The sequence below is a fragment of the Python bivittatus genome, unplaced genomic scaffold, assembly GCF_059951505.1.
Source record: "Python bivittatus isolate LINGU-HERP-01145 unplaced genomic scaffold, Pbiv_v1 ctg000980_np1212, whole genome shotgun sequence".
Classification (NCBI taxonomy): Eukaryota; Metazoa; Chordata; class Lepidosauria; order Squamata; family Pythonidae; genus Python; species Python bivittatus.
Genome location: NW_028277125.1, coordinates 45,221,150 through 45,238,248, shown reverse-complemented (window position 1 = coordinate 45,238,248; position 17,099 = coordinate 45,221,150). Strand labels below are relative to the sequence as shown.

The window sequence follows — 17,099 nt, the reverse complement described above, 5'->3', positions numbered from 1 at the left end:
CTACTAATAAAATCATAATCACTCAGCTAAAATTTATGTCACTACACTAAATTTGGCTAGCGTCACAAACTATCTTTACAGTGTTTTCTTTGGAATAGTTGAAGTGGATATGATAACTGTTTATCATATCCATTTCAACTTCTTATATGCATTTTTGGCAAGAATGACCCTACATTCAGAAAAATTACTTTGATCACTTTTCCACAGCATTAAAACCTATTTTATAGGGAGAGAGAATATTAAAGTAAAAAGAAGACTCTGCCATAGAGTCAGCTGATAAAACTGTGAATTCCATCTGCTTGAAAAATCTCCTGAATACCTCTCTACTTATCTAGGTTTCCTCTATTCATCCTTTTTCCTTCTTCACATTCCCACAAATACATTGAAATAAAAAAGTCCTCAGCACAAACCTAAAAGCACTTTGATTGCTGCATTTCAGAGGACTTTCAGAGAGTAGAAATGAAGTAAAAGTGAACTATCTTTCAGAAAGAGACACTTTTAGATCATTCAGTTATATAGCCATTTGCTCTGTGGATCATAAAATGTGTAACAACTGTCTTTTTATCCATAGGTCATAAAGTGCATAATAACACCTGCTCCCCTAGGGCAACAGTCCTACAGACTTGAATTACAAATCCTTAAATTCAGGATTCTCTTTTAAGTAACTGGTTTGCACTATCTAATTATAGATTTTGTTATGCAAGATTCATATAAGTAATAAGTCAACTTTTAGTTGTATTATAATGGATACTGAACTATAAGCATTAGGTGCACTATACTCAGATTAATAATAACTATAGCTGAAGAATGATCACTTTAATATGAGTCTGCCATTGCAAATATGTTCCTTTCTTTCAATTTCACTTATAAATTAATAGCTGCATTAGCAGACACTTGTGAAGAAGTTCAAAAAATGATCATCACATGCATTGCAATTTGATAGTAGCCTAAAAGTTTACCAAGGTTGATAATAGCATGTTTCATCCAAGAACAGACATTTTAGATGTAACTGTAGAGGGATGCTCCCATCTCAGTCTCTTTCCAATAACAAACTCAGTTTCCAGCAAAAATATACTATTATCTAATATGAAAATTTTATCTCAAGTTCACATGGGCCACTATTGCCAATTTATCTGGATTCAATTATGTATTGTCCCTCATTTAATCATAATAGCAAGTCAAATAGTGACTTAAGGTCATCTCAGCTATTCCTGAAATTGTTGGAAATGAAAGAAGTCAGCTTTTGCATTGAACATTGATATTTTCTGGATACAAAATAAGAATTTAGATATATTTCAAGTTCTCCCACTTCAGTTTTTATTAAGCAGGTTCAGTTTGCAATTTGTAATTCAGTTATAGAGTTTTAAAACATATGATGATTATTTCTCTTGTGTTCCGGCAGATTATGGGACATTGAGTGTGGGGCCTGTTTGCGGGTCTTGGAAGGCCATGAAGAACTGGTGAGATGCATTCGTTTTGATAGCAAGAGGATAGTCAGTGGAGCCTATGATGGGTAAGAACTTAATGATGAGATATATCTCATGAATATCTTATTCATTTATCCTAAACTGACTTAAATCCTGAAAACTAGAAATTTAGATATACCTTATTCTGACAAATCAAACCACTTCATCAAAAAATAATCTGCCTGCACTGTGGACTGCAAAAAAAGAAAACAATTTGATCCATTCAGCTAGTAGATTAAAAAAATGGGAAGAAATCATATTACAGGTTTTGTACAACTGTTTGCTATAATAACATAACTTTGCTATTTATCAACTTTTTATAGTATTCTCATTGGCATCTTATTGAAACCAACAAAAGAAGGGGGTAGTGTTTATATATAATTGTTGGAATATTCAAAATACCTAATTTCCATTATTGTTATTTTTATTTGCACAGTATCTCTTGTTTTGTATCTTCCTACTTATCTTACCTTTTGTACCCATTAAGCAGTTGCTTTCAAAACTGCTTGTAAAATGCTGATTCAACTTTATTGCAGAATCTCAGCCCAGAATCAGCTTTTCATTGTGATAGGCTGATTAACTTGCCTTTCTGCTACAAGCTGTCTTTCAAAATAATAGTTTCTTAACTTCTACTGCTTTACAACTATGCTTCACAATTTCCTTTTTCTGAGACCAGCTGTTAAACTTAAATCCATTGGTGGGGATCAGTCGTAATTCACATGCAGCTTTCATATACCCTTTTTGATCAGTATTGAAAGATGAGAAGATTCCTCTTTCTAGAGCATCATATTTACTATTGGAACAGAGAAAGAGAAGGTTCTGCTGAGGAGTCTGCTACAATATACAGCAAAATATTATATAGGTTATTTGGAAGAAATTAGCCTGGGCAGGATATGTCAAAGAGGCTGCATGCAAATTTATATGTAAGAATTATTATCTAAACAAAATCAGAAAGCTACTACAGAAAGCCAACAAAGAGGCTGGAACATAGCTATAAAGTGCCACAGAAAACATGCACTTTTAAAATCTACAAGATTCTCATCAGTACTAACCAGAAATGCTGACATTCCAGATGTGCTATGCAATAGCATAGTTAATTCTTGAGCTTGCAAAAACCTTGGAGGTGCATTATTTTCAACTTTATTTTTGTCCCTTCTTTCTTGAATAGAAGTGGTTATTGCCTGTTAATTTTGAAATCACGATCTTTATATCCTAGTTACACATTATATATATGGATAGGAAAATCATGATAATAGGTGCTGCAGATTGTTCTATAATCCTGCCCTGAGGGTTGAGCTACTCTCCATCACCACTACTGTCACCAAGTTGGGCACACCTTTTGAAGAATGACATTCTGGAGTCTGGAGCTTGCTTTTCCCATTTAAATCCTGATTATGCAGGTTTCTATGCCACAAATACGGCTATTTGAATATAGGAGCCCTTCTGTTTCATAGATTATACAGAAAATGGTAACGGTGGAGGTGAAAGGAACTGTTTGATGTTCTGAGAAAGGTTAAAGATGCAAATTTGCTATAATTTCCATTTTCATGTGAGTAAGGAATGAATCAGAATAATCAAAAGTCAATGTTTTCTCAGTGTCCCAATATTCATATTTCACTATATTATAGTATCTCTTAATTATTTCTTGTACCTGTAAGACCAGCTAGCTTAAATCAGAAATTCCATATTATTATATTTCCCTAGCCAGATGAATTAACACATTCCTTCTGTTCTGGCCCTCTTTATTTTTGAGCAAGAAAAAGGACACAGACTGGGTCTTAGTAAGGAAGCTGCTAACTATTTTCTCATATTTAGAAGTTGTCTTTGTTATTCTAATGAACTGAGTCAGTGACTTGGTGAGAATGATCAAATGAGGATCATGGCTAAGTAGCTATCAAACAAATAGGTTTGGTTTGACACATTTTGTTTGTTAAATTTACATCCCCTGCCTTTTCTCCAGGAGTTCAAGGTAGCAGGCATAGCACTCCCTCCTCCAATTTTCCCCATAAGAAAACCCTGTGAGATAGGTTGGACTGGCCCAAAGCTGTCCAGTGAATTTCCAGGGCTCAGAGTGGGCTTGAACATGGGTCCTAGTCTGACATTTCAGCCACGTGGCTCTCCACAGATATGCTTGATTATGTTTCCTTCCACTAACTTTTCATGATTGGCTTGGTTGTTACTAAAGTTGCTTCCAGTTGGGTTTTTTAATGTCAGTATGCATGGTTCATTATAGGAATTTCATGGAGCAGCTACACAGCATAATTATTCTTTGGTCATTAGGCTAAGGTTTAGCGCCCTTTAATCTTTTTCTTCTAACAGCATAGTAAGTCATGTAGGCAGAAAGGAGACTTAGAGTAGAAATGCAGAGTTCTAAAGAAATGGATACTTCATGTGCTTCTCTCTTGTAGATTGGGATATTGTTTTAACTGAGTTATCTATTTTTTTTTTCCCAAGGAAGATGATTAATCATTAAATTGACTTCAGTTGGTTGGGGGGGTGGGCAGTTAATTTTAAGTTATACTTGCTTTTTGAGAAAACTCTGTCTATTGTTTTTCCTTTCATCAGAAAAATTAAAGTCTGGGATCTGCTGGCTGCACTCGATCCCCGTGCCCCTGCTGGAACCCTCTGCCTGCGCACTCTTGTGGTAAGAGCTTTCAACTGAGTGCATTCTAGTATTAAGGCATAATGGAATCTCCTCTAGTTTGGTGAATAACAGGAAAGAGAAGTTAATAGGTAATGTAATGCTCCATAGCATACTGAACTACACTCCTATAGTGTCTTGGCGAGGTTGGCTGAAGTAACTAGACATTCTAGTTGCTATATCCCTTCAATGTGATATGCCATTTCTCAGTCACTTCACTAAATCCAGATTAATTAGAGCTTGGATCTAAAGACAAGTTTTAAAAGTATTTGGAGTGAAATTTGGCTCCTCCACAAAAAAGACAGCATCTGTTTTGATTAAGTTTTTAATAGATGAGGCATATATAAAGTAACAGCAGCCCTAATGTTAGAATTCATCACTGCACAAAGTGGAAAAGATACAGAATATGAAGATAAAATAGTGGTATCAGACCATAGTCTAAGACTTATATACAGTAAAGATAAATATATATTTGTAGTTCTTACATGTCCAATTCTGGACTGAAGTTAGGGATTAGCAGAGGAAAAGCACTATTGTACAATCTAAGGCCTAATTACAAAAGGGGTTATTCATAACCAGGCAGGCAAAAAGAATAGTCCTATTCAAAGTTTTAGAAGCAAAACAGTGAAATTTGAAAGAGAGTGAAATTTAGAGTCCAGAATGAAGCGCCTGTAAATGAGGGAATTCCCACAGTCAAGTTGCAAGAGTAGCCAATCACAGAAGCAATAGTTGCTTCCAGTAATGCAGTGCTCCCACATAGAGAGCTTTATACTGAAGACTGTAACTATTCTTCCTTACTCAGCTGGTGTTCATCAAACCTGATTTGGCTGCAACGCCGTCCACTTCCACCAAGCTAGTATAAAAGACTCTTTTATAACATAGTTATTTTCTGCTTTTTGATATTCAATTCAATGCCATGCATCTAGGCTGAGTGGCTGTATAGTCTAGATCAGGTCCTGGACAGATGGTTGCAGGCTAGCTGGGAGTTATTCTAGTCTAGGTCCTGTGCTTAGGTTTGGCTCATTTGTTTTAGAGGACATGGTGAGATCAACTGACCCATCATCCTCTTCTAAAGTTTCTTCCTCTGATGAGACTATTATATATCCATTGTTGTAAACAGCTTTATCAGAAGTCAAATTTCATAGAATACACCAAATCAATGGCTTCTTCCCAATATCCCTAAATAGATTTTCATCATCTATGAAGGCGAGTGAAAAAAAGAACCATTTTGTTTTGCCTTCTAATACAGAGGATTAAATGTTGGAAGCAGAGTAGAATTCATTAAGCATTAATGAGGTGCTAGGGGAGTCAGTATCCATTACCCTTGAGTGATTATGTTCACACTTCAGCTGAGACTGAATTGTGAATCCTGCTGCTCATGGCTAAGCCGCTAAGGTGAACAAACCCTAAGATTTCATTGCTTCATTAAAGTTGTCTGCTACTTTTATCCAAGGAAGGATGGGCAGAAACATTTAAGTTTTAGATGTTTACACAATTTGGGGAAATGTCCTAGTTGTTATTCTGCTGTCTTCTGTATCTGAAATTCTGTATCTGAAATTAAACCTGTTAAACAAGAGAAGATGGTAGCTTGGTTTGGATAGTGCATGTGAAAAAAAAGAGTGGCTGGTGGGATCATGCAGGAACAATAGAGTGCAGAAACAGAATAACAATATACTCTCAATACACTAAACATTATGGGTATATGCAAAATGGAAATATGTTCTGTTGTCCAATGAACAAAGTATTTGTTTCTGTTTACTTGTTCAATTTTTAGGCATTAAGAGAAAAGTCCATATAAAAATGTGCATTGCATAAGAATATAACAAATGCTTTCCTGGATGAGACCAACGAAAGGGGCCAGGATTTTAGCAACAGCAAAAGTTTACACAGTTATTCAGTGTGTTTCCAGTTCTTTCTCATGTATTCAGCTCTTAATGTTTTGAATATTTCAACATTTTTAGCAGAAAATGAATTGCTAAACAAGAGAAGATGGTAACTTGGTTTGGATAGTGCATGTGAAAAACAGAGTGGCTAGTGGGATCAAGCAGGAACAATAGAATGCAGAAAGAGAATAGCAATATACTCTCAATACCCTAAACATTATGAATATATGCAAAATGGAAATATGTTCTGTTACATTTTGTGAAATTGTTTTGAGTTGGCTGTGGTTCAAAGAAAGAAAACTTGAACCAGCTCAAGAGTTCTGTGGTTTGTTAAAACAAATATTGATACATTTTGAGTGTTTCAGTCAGAGGAAACAAGCCTCTTGCTCTCTTAATTTCATCTAGGGTCACCAGAACAGATAGGATATAGTAATTCATGCTGGGTGCTATCAGCAAACTAGTTTGCAGAAAGATTGGCAAAGGGAAAAAATTAAACATTTCTGAAAACTTTCATTATGAAAGCAATTTACCTTTTCCATATGCTGCCTTATGCCTTCCCATGTACTACTTTTTTTGCCCTTGGTATATAATAATTGAAAGAAATGTAAGGAAAGTTTATAAGGGTAGATCAGTGTTTTTACTTAAAATAAAGAAGAAGAAAAGGAGTATAGAGACCTTAACCTTTCATATACCCTTTTCAAATCAGTTACAACCTCCAGGGCAAGAGGACATCCTGAAGAAAAGGAATTCCAGTCAATCCATTGACACAAATGGGATTGCATTCAAAAATGTTTTAAGATAAACCTCGTCTTAATCTAAATTGTCATCTAAACCTACATCTGCTACTGGCTGGCTGCCAAAAACAAACAAAAAGAAATTACAGTTTCTGCCTGGTGGAATGAGAACATAAGTAAAGCAAAGAAGTGTTGCTGCCCAGGAGAGAGGTCACACCCTGGGAAATTAAAAAAAAAAACCAACCAATTCTCCCTAACACACTGCCGTCATTTACATTGTAACAGAACAAAAAGAGTAGTCATGCATACAACCTTGCTCAGCAAAACAACTCTTTTTACAAAGTGCTAAAGACACAGCAGAATTGCAACAAACAGGTCAAACCACCAAGTGCAAACATCCTTTGCAGCGCAGTGCACCACCGACTGCATTAGCACTGCAGAAGAGCAGGCGCAGTGTGCTTAGCAGGCCATGCAGCATAGAGTGGTAACATTTTTAACTACATTCTGAAGTTTCTACAAACAAAAGGCCACAATGGAATGAATTTTCAAATGCACTCATACTCAAAAACTCCAAAAGAACTAATGTGCAAGTAGCTGAGCACACCATCCGCATAAAACTTTGGGAGGGGGAAGACAACCACATTAATGGCTTGATGAATTTAAAAGAAGGTGTGTGTTCTGTACAAGCTCTTTTCTCTTGCTGTCTGCAGAGTGTTCAAAATGTTTTTAAAAATTAGGATTAACTGCTTATATAAATGCATCCTGAATCTCAGGAACCAAGAGTATGCACAGAATGTGCATGTGCTTAAGCCGAGCAGGTCAATCATACTAATTTTGTACTTTTTGCATTTACAGTTGATAATATCACTCTGCTGAGTAAGATGTGTGTGAAAAGCACACCCACACAAAGGGACAAACACACACATTTGGTGTTACTTCTTCACTTTCCTTTTGAAGGCCTACACGTCAATCTACTCACATGAAGACCAGTTTCCCCATAAGATTCTTTATAAAAAAAAACAGCTCTAGCTCACCTTCCAGGCATCAGACAGTGGCGGGATGGGAAGAGTGTCATAGGTTCAGGGGTTGGGATAGCCCTCTTTTTCTTTCATCTGGTCTGTACAATCACCAGAGCTTTATATACATATGTTATGAGTACATGTGGCCTTAGAGTCAGTGCACCCTCTTTGATTGGGCAAGGAACTGGGTAACATGATCCAGGGAGTTATTCTAGATTTTTTCTTCCAATAAGTGAATGATTGGCATCTTAGGAAGAACATCCACCACCTCCATTGGTAATATCTGGACAATGGGTGATGGGCACTGCCCATCTGGACAGTGAGGTAAGGGTCTGGGGCTCATTCCCCTCCAGTGGCAAGTTGCTCCACCAAGTCAGCATCCAGATGTGAGGAATGACAAGCCAGTAGACATCACCTTCCTTTTCTCTGGCAGTGTACCAAGCGCACTGCCCCAAGTTGAGGTTGATATGCTTGGACCTGCCAAGGAAAACCCCATACCAGAAATGAGGCCTTAGGGGCAGTGGCTGCTGCTGCTGCTGCTGCTGCTGCTGCTGCTGCTGCTGCTGCTGGTATCATATCTACTGGATGGTCCACTACCTCCCAGCTGAAGTCTAGTCCGCTCTCCACTATTTTCCTTTTCACTCTTTGGTCACAGAGACTAGAAAGCACAAATGCTTACTCAGAACTGAAGGGCTTCAGCAACTGCATAGCACTGGGGTGAAGTTTGGTTGCCAAAGCTCTTACAGTACTTGGAGTCCATCTTCTTCCTGGAGGATTTTTATAGAAAAAATCAAGAGATCTGACACGATGTGAATGCTTCTAGTGCAGAAACTGCTTTAGCCATGAGTCCCCACACCCAGGACTCACTATCAGATACTTTGTCACGTCATATACAGCCACCTGCTGCTCAAGCAGCCACTTGGACAGCAGCTAAGCAAAGTTCCACTGGATGGAACTCTAAATTAACCCATTATGAAGCAGCACCGTGCTTTGCTTAGATCCTACTCTGTGGGAGATGCGGTTGATATAGGAATAGACAATTCACAATTCCCATCCCTTCTTTGTGTTGAGGAAGAGGCAAGAAGCACACTTAACTACCTCAGCTAGACTTACAGTAGTCCCAGTGTTTCCTACATCAGTGATACAGGGCAGCCTCTACCTCCCTACTAAATATAGTGTATGTGAAGGGATCTGGTCCAGGATGACTAGATGGAGGAGGCATCGAAATCCTCCATTGTCTACCATGCTAACACACCGATAATCCACTGTCATCTGTGTGGTAGCATGTGCCACATCTAATACCTTTGGGCCACCCTCCTACTTGACCCTAGATTGTTGCTTCAACAGTTGTGCCAGCATCATCTTGTGATTGAGAGCAGGTGCATTGTCACTGGTCAGTTACATGGTAGCCTGGAACTACCACAGAGATGGAAGGATACCACCTAGCTGCCTATGTGTCCCCATGGCTGAAATATGCTTCTTGTCCATCACCTTTGCTGATTAATGCTTTGGAGTGGTTGCAGACAAAATAGCTTGCAGTACTCCCTTATGACCTGCAGCATTCCTGTTTTGGTGGTATAGACAGTCTGTCAGCATCTATGGATCACCAAAACAACTATGTGCTGTGGAGTCAGATTCAGCTATATTTTGTTCCATACTTGAACCAGAATAGCCTGTTTCGTGCTTGAACCAAAATACATGAAATATGTGGTTTGTTTTGTATCTGAACTAGCCATTTTGGGATTCAGATAGTCCATATAGAAATTGTTTTGCACATGCCTGGTATACAGGACCCTCCTGGATTGCAATGGGTTCAGATTGCCAATATATTTTTAGCTTTCTCCTTAGTTATCCATGCCTTGAAAATGTGTTCTGTAAAATAATAAAAACTGATTCAATGATATCTCAAGATACTAGTAAATGTCAAAGTAAGCAGATAAGTACTGTGTTATGTAGTCATTATTAGGGCTATGCACATTTTGAAAATGATTTGGAAGAATTCCTTTGGACCGCACATGAATGCAACACCTCTCTGCTGTTCATTTAAAACGGACCAGTTTGATTCAGGCTTCAGCAAGAGCCTGGAAAAAAGGTTCTGTTGCTTTAAGGAAGCTATTATTTAAATTTCATGCTAATCTTGAGTTTGGGGTCATGCAAGATCTGAAATTTTCTTACAAATTATTTTTAAGGCCTGCACAGTCCTAAAAGTCCTGACAACCATGCTGCTGGTTTCAGAATTTTCAGATGCACTGAAGTGTTGCCGATGGAAGTAATCAGTTTATGAACCAACTTTTGGGTCATCTATTAACAATAGCCAAACTATTTTTCAAAGACGTTTTTGCTTTAGGAGTACCTTCAGGAAAGTGTGACTTTGGATTGTCTTTCCTCTGTCTAGGAACATTCTGGCAGAGTTTTTCGACTCCAGTTTGATGAATTTCAAATTGTCAGCAGCTCACATGATGATACTATCCTTATCTGGGACTTCCTGAATGATCCAGCTACACAAGCAGAATCTAACCGCTCCCCATCCAGAACATATACTTACATATCCAGATAAATGGCACTATACTCTAGATCACACTTGGACAGGTAAAAACAAAAGAATTCTGAGAGGCATCAGATAGGCTGGGTAACGGGGAGGCAAGTGGTATAAATGGGTGTATAGCGTCTTAAGGATTTAATTCCTGAAATGAGAATATTCCTCAGCACCCCAAAGAAGACTATGGTCATCCTATTACCACTTTTTACAACCAGCCATCCTATTTCTCACTGAAATTTTCTGTCTGAGAAAATCTAACCAGATGGTTAATAAACGGATAATGCACTATCCTTGTGTGTCATCATAACCCTTTTCATAGCAGAAGTTCTCAGCTGGAATTTATAAAGGGAGAGGGGGAGGGGATGTGCCTCAAATCAAGAACCTAAGAGTATTAAAAGAAGATAACATAGAGATTGGGCACTGCTGTTGTACAGATTATTGGGATTGGACACTGTTGTTCAGTACACTGAAATCTGTGTACAGTGTATATGTGATTCTTCACTGTGATCTCTGATTTCCACAAATGTACCAACTCAGGATTTTAGAGGGAATTCTGATCACCTTTAACATATCTACCTCTTATTTCCATCCATCCTCTTTCAACCACTATAGCAATAACAAAATAGGCAGTTCCTACTTCATCTTAAATATACTTTAATCTTATATGAATGACCATTTGTGCATGAAATTGTGCCATCGCTTCCAGGGCATGCCCACAGAAACTTCTCTTCCCACTTAAAGGCATCCCTGCGAGACCAAGCTGTTGCCACACTTGATTCAACAGAGACTATGCTGTTCATAGCCTCTCTGGGCTGCTCACTTTGCAGTTACTGTGTCACTGCTAAACCTTGCAAGCAGGCCACAGATCTAGGCTCATCAATTATTGCATTGATTAATGTCAGTGTATATAGCCTCGTTGATATCAGTCAGTCAGCTAATATCAAGAGATGTCTCTCAATCCAATTTCTAAAACGTACCTTTTTAAGCAGCTCTGAGGGTCAAAAAGAGGAAGACAAGATGCATCATTCATAGTGATCCTTCCTATGACCTTGGATCTAATCTGACAACCAAGGTATCTTTGACAGTAAGAGCCCCTCCAACACTTTTCTGTGCTTGTCTAGAACACAAGGTCTGTGATAGAGTCTACCAGAAAGAAGGACAAGGTGTAAGTCTTCCACCTGTCTTAGCTCTCAATCATGCCACTGTAGCCATTCTGCAATTCAGAGGCATGTTTCACCATGCTTTCTTGGTTCAAAGTGATCAGGCTTGACTGCATGCTATTATAATACAGATCCCAAACACTTAGAGTCTTCATACCTCATGCTGTCAGGAATATTTTGATTAGTACCCCCATTATGTCTGGCTTTCAATTCTATAGTTACCTAAAATTGTACTCACTTTCTGATCCATGGTGTGTGGGTAACCCAAGAACAGAAATTCATATGTCAACCTTCTATAGTTCCTGGTTTTGAGACCTTTTGAGACTATCCACAGATATCATCTGATATAATCAGTGCCATATGTCTGAGCAATGAGATGAACCTGCAATTGCAGGTCCTGAGAGATGGAAATAAAATCAGACCCTCAACTGACCTGCACCTGTTATCTGGAAGAAATGCAATATTCCAGGCGGGGGCTGATGATCTGAAGGATTTAAAGCAACAAATAAAAACTTTTCTAAGTTGACAAGAAGTTGACATTGGACGATAGGTCAAGCACATAATCTACACACTTAAAAGATGATGCCACTATGTGTCAAAAACCACAAAAAATAATCCAAATAAGGATAACCTCTTATTCCACAGAACCTCAAATGAGCTATTATGACAGCTGTAGCTTTGGAGAACCCATGTGGGCAATAGCTAACCCAAGGAAAGCATATGGAATGTATAAGCTTGTGTCCTCACTTTAAAACCCAGAAAATGATGTAATATGGAATAGGCATCCTTTAAATCCATTGGTGAAGACACTGCCCTTTTCCAAGAAGGGGAAGGATGGATGTGAGAAATCATACAGAATTTTTGGATTGTTAGGAAATAATTCACACTCCAAAGATCAAGAATGATAAAAGCACACCATTTTCTCTCAGTATTGTAACATATCACAAAACTCATATTGCAGTTAAAGTGTGGAAGCCTTCCAATGGCTCCTTTAGGAAGTAGTGTGCATATCTTGTGCTCAATGAGGCCTCCCTTGTTGAGAGTACCAGGCCCATGCACTTAACAGTAAACCAATTTTTGAACCTAATTGAGGATATCATCAGTTTTACTACTAAGAGTCCCTCTCTGTCAAACAGCAGGTCTTTAATACATGCCCTTGCTTCCTACATGAGACCTGTGGAGTAGAGCCAGGCATGCTGATGAAGGTTGATAGTGTCAGCCATAGTTTTAGATGCACAATTACCAGTGAAACTGGCAGGGTTTTTCTCCTGCTGAGCAACCCATGTTGCTTTTTCTTGGAAGAGTTTAACAATATCCTTTTTTGTTGTAAATGCTTACCATGCCAACCAACATTCATGGCTCCATAGGAGGATAGAGCAACACAACTTACTAATGGACATGTCCTTTTTTACCACCAGTGCATATACAACTACCAATGTCTGCAGTGGTTTGGTAGCTCACTACTGCTTTCTTCAGATCCAGGGGGTGCAGATACCCAAAGAGCAGAAACTCCTATATCAGCCTTCTATAGCTCCTGGCAGCATGCAAGACTTTGGAGCCTGTCCACAGACACCAGACGGTGCAAGTTACATTAGACAAGTTACATGGTACCTGAATAAATAGACCATTAGGAAATCCCTCACCCAGTTGTAGGTTCAAATTTAGAACTAGAGTAGAATCAAAATGTATCTCATCACAGTTCACCCTGTGGTCAGGACATTTTAACAGATTCACTGAGTCAATCACCTGCTACCTCATGACTGGCAGCTGCACCCAACTGTTATTGTCATCTTGTTTCACTGTAGGGACAGCCAAACATAGAACTGTTTGGAGCCAGAACAGACAGAATGCTCAGAATTACAGTACGGCCAGCATCAGTTCTAGTTCATCACTTTCAGATCTGTCAGATGCCTTTCTTTTATCCCTTTCTACTGTTCTCTTTGCCTACCAGAGTCTCGGTGAAGATGCTGTGTGGTAATAAGGACTGCACCCTTATATCACTCCTTTATCCCTCGTTTGCTTTTCTCCTCCTTGGGACTTAAGCAGAGTTCCATTGCCACCATGCACACCCTACCCTGATTTACATGCAGAAAGGGTGACACAGTAACCTAACCTAACATTTGAAACCTCAGTCTCCACTTGGGAACTTCACAGAGGCTGAGTTCTCAGCATCACTAGATCATCAATGCAGCATAGAAACCTGACATTCGAAGAACTATAATGTTAATGGTTCTCAAATTTTGTGGCCACTAAGGCATAGACCTGCTTAATTGTTTTCTTAAACATATTCTGGACTTCTTCCTATCTCTGTGACTGGTGGGTCCCTCCCTCTCTTCTCCCAAGATTAGCCTTGTAGCTACTGCTGCTTCTAGAGGCCATTTTCAATGAGTGTCACTTTCCACATATTCTACTGTTAGATGTTTCTTTAAAGGTTGTTCAAATCTTTGACTTCTCCATCCCATCCAGTTTTACTCTAGTATGGAACTTGTCTCTGATTTTGACAGGTTTAATGGAAAGGCCTTCAAGCCAATGGCTTCATGCCTTTTATATTTATTATCAAGACAGCATTTCCAGTTGCCAACACTTTGGCATGGAAAATCAGTGAACTTTGTGCTGTGCATTGTGATGAGCTGCCTCTGATATATCAGAGGGAATAAGTTGTTTTACCACTGGGTGTTTCCTTCCTTCTCAAAGCTATTTTGGAATGTCATCTGGCACTTTTTTTTTTTCTTGAACTGAGCAATTAGTTGGAATGGAATCAAATTATCTGGATGTGCTTTGTCTAACCCACACTGTGTCACCTCAGAAGAACCTGCATCTCTTTGTTAGACACCAAGATCCACGTCAGGGCTTCTTGGTATCAGCAAGTCTTCCTTAAATTAGATGAACCGCAACCATTAAGCTTTTCTGTTACTTCATTGATATCTTTTGTCACTTGCATAAAAAACAGCAGCAACTTCAACCATACACCTTAGAGGGTTCCCCTACTGGGCAAACCTATGAGGGGTCTCAACGGAATGCTTGTTCAGGAAAGCAAACTTATCTCCAGTGTGCTCACAACCAAGTGTGTCTCCACTAGGTAAGAAATTTGTTACTCACCCATACGTGTGAATCACAGAGATTGTGATGAAGAACTGCTTATTCACTGTTGTGACTTTCAAATATTCAGAAATGGAAGGACAGAGTCTAATAAATCAGTTATCCAAAGCAATCACTTAGGGTCTCTCTTAACCTTATGTATTACAACACAGCTTTTATTTGAAGTTGATCTGTAGGCCTCAGCTTGTCAGTTGTTGAATAAGTGCAGTACAAGTTGGTCTCTTTTCTATTTCTTCTCTCATTCACTCACTCACTCACTCACTCACTCACTCACTCACCTACTTGTGGGTTTATCAGTCTCTTTCCCCTCTGAAATCTATTCTGTTCAGAATCACTTTATTCATTAAGAATAAATGAGAACTATCTCCTATGACAATTAGAAACCAAAAGAGTTGTGTTCCAGTTACATACTTCACAGTTACATCAAATTCACAAAACTCTATGTGTATTCATTTCATGCAAGTTCAGCTGTATGCATGATTTTTATTTTAGGTGATATTAAGGTTTCAGTACATTTTTATGCATCATGTATAAATGCAGAAAGACAGAATTCCTCTGTGCCCCAGAAAATGTTTTTTTTCCAGTTCTGTAGAGCTGCTCATCTATTATATGTACCATGATTAATATGACAAGTGTATACATTCAAATAAAAATAATCTAGTTCTCTGTAATTTGTAAAGCATTAAATTAAGTTCCGGTTGCAAAGTTATGAATTACAAACAGTTATTTCCTTGTCTTTCTTTTCCTCAGGATGAAGCTGCGATACTTAAATGATCTGCCAATGCCAGGGCAAAAGATTTACCCTCAAAACAGATATTACTGAAGAGACAGAGGCTCTCAGATGCTTCTGGAACCAAGTTCTCATGCAGTTGATCTCAAACAAGTTCTTCTCAGCACAGCTGACTGCTTGAGTGCTGCTATATCAAAGATTTCTTTTATCTTTTCTGAATGACTGATGTGTACATTTTCCCTCTTCACACTCTGTCCCCTCAACTCTTCTTGTCCTGCGTGCAGACTTCCTATAAATATATTTAACATGTTGTCAGAATTTCTTGCTTTGCTCTTAAGCAGAAAAATCATTACCATAGTTCATTCAATTGGGAGATCCCTTTTGATGTGTAAGTAAGAGAGGAACAGCAGGCTGATGCCTCTAACTTTTGAGACTTGTATAAATGGCCCCTGTCTTTCACTGTAAGATGGCCTTGGACTTTAAAGAATTGCCAGGTTAATGCCAAATGAAGGCCCAGGTGGCCAGAAACTAGCCAGGTGGTCATAATGGAAGTTTAAAACAATTTCAGTTAAGACCTTTGCATTTATTTATCTGTATCAAATGTTGGCCTGGGAGATGCCAGTAAATGAAAGTGTAAGTTTTATTTTGTAAGTCTAATATTGCTTAAGTGGAGAGGTTTATTGATCATCAATTTCATTGTTTTAGTGGACTCCATATTTAAATAAGGAAGGTACAGTACAAAAAGTTACAGAAACTACAGGGTTCCCTATATACTTACATCTTCCTACTTTTTTCCTGTATCTACATTAAATGAATGCTTGCAAAAAAAAAAAAATCATATTCTTCCTACTAACGTGGTTGAATTGTTTGTGAGTTGACCAACCTTTGTGTATTCTTCCACCTAATTGGAAAGAAACTAATAAAAGAATGGATGTTATGACTCCACATCTGAACCTTTAAGCTGCAAGACCAGTTTATATAGGAAGAGAAAATAGTAGAAAAGAAAATTGAAGGGGTATGGTGGACTTCATGAAGGAAAAGAGATAAAAATTGTTCTATATTTCTGAGTAATCCCATGATGGGAGCAGGGATTAGGTAGTCACCATCACCAACTGGGAGTATCAGAAGATAAGAGCTTAATTCAGTTGGCAAAGGTTTGTTTTTAAATGTGAAATGCCAGAAAATAAGATGTTTATGTTGCCAGGCAGGCAAGTTCACTTTAGAATAGCAGTTGCCCCAGTATAATCCATAGTGACTGTTGGTCATTTGCTATGGAAGTCTCAGTGGGTCATAAATTGATGGGAACAAAGAATATTTGGGCAGCTGGTTCTGTCCATGTTTTTTCATCCTACATATGATCTATGATCCTGACCTGTGTCATCAAGAAAGTATAGCCTGAGACATTGGTTTTTTTGGGGAGAAATAATGCTAATCCAATATGCGAGTGTGTCTAGAACAGAGTTTCTTCTGAGTTCAGATTTTTTTTTCCTATTGCACACTACTTCCTATAGCAAGAGGGGAAGAAAGAGTTTATTTTATATTTAGTCTTCATTATGTTTAGAGACTCACCATTCCCCTTAACACCATTAATCACTGTCCTAAGTCAGCAAGGCCTACAGTCTTTGCCATGTATGCAACATGCAGATCAAGAGATTATTCTCATCTTCCTCTTCAGATCAAAATTTCCCAACCTTGGCAATTTTAAGATGTGTGGACTTGCTGGGGAATTCTGGGAGTTGAAATCCACACATCATAAAGTCGCTGAGGTTGGGAAGCTCTGCTTTAAATCAGTGTTTTCTCTCCTGAATGCCCTGTGTTTGTGCACTTG

General features: G+C 38.4%; 1 protein-coding gene across 16 annotated transcripts in view; it reads left to right on the top strand.

The window, feature by feature from the left end:
- BTRC (beta-transducin repeat containing E3 ubiquitin protein ligase) overlaps nucleotides 1-16,113 on the top strand; it is a 178,330-nt gene extending 162,217 nt beyond the window's left edge. For all 16 annotated transcript variants that reach the window (XM_007422077.4, XM_088132485.1, XM_088132488.1 and 13 more), the window contains 4 exons: nucleotides 1,403-1,513; nucleotides 4,032-4,110; nucleotides 10,139-10,332; nucleotides 15,292-16,113. In XM_007422077.4, coding sequence (XP_007422139.1) covers nucleotides 1,403-1,513; nucleotides 4,032-4,110; nucleotides 10,139-10,300 — 352 coding nt within the window. In that variant the 3' untranslated portion in view covers nucleotides 10,301-10,332; nucleotides 15,292-16,113. The remainder of the gene's footprint in view (nucleotides 1-1,402; nucleotides 1,514-4,031; nucleotides 4,111-10,138; nucleotides 10,333-15,291) is intronic.
- The last annotated feature ends 986 nt before the right edge of the window (nucleotides 16,114-17,099 follow it).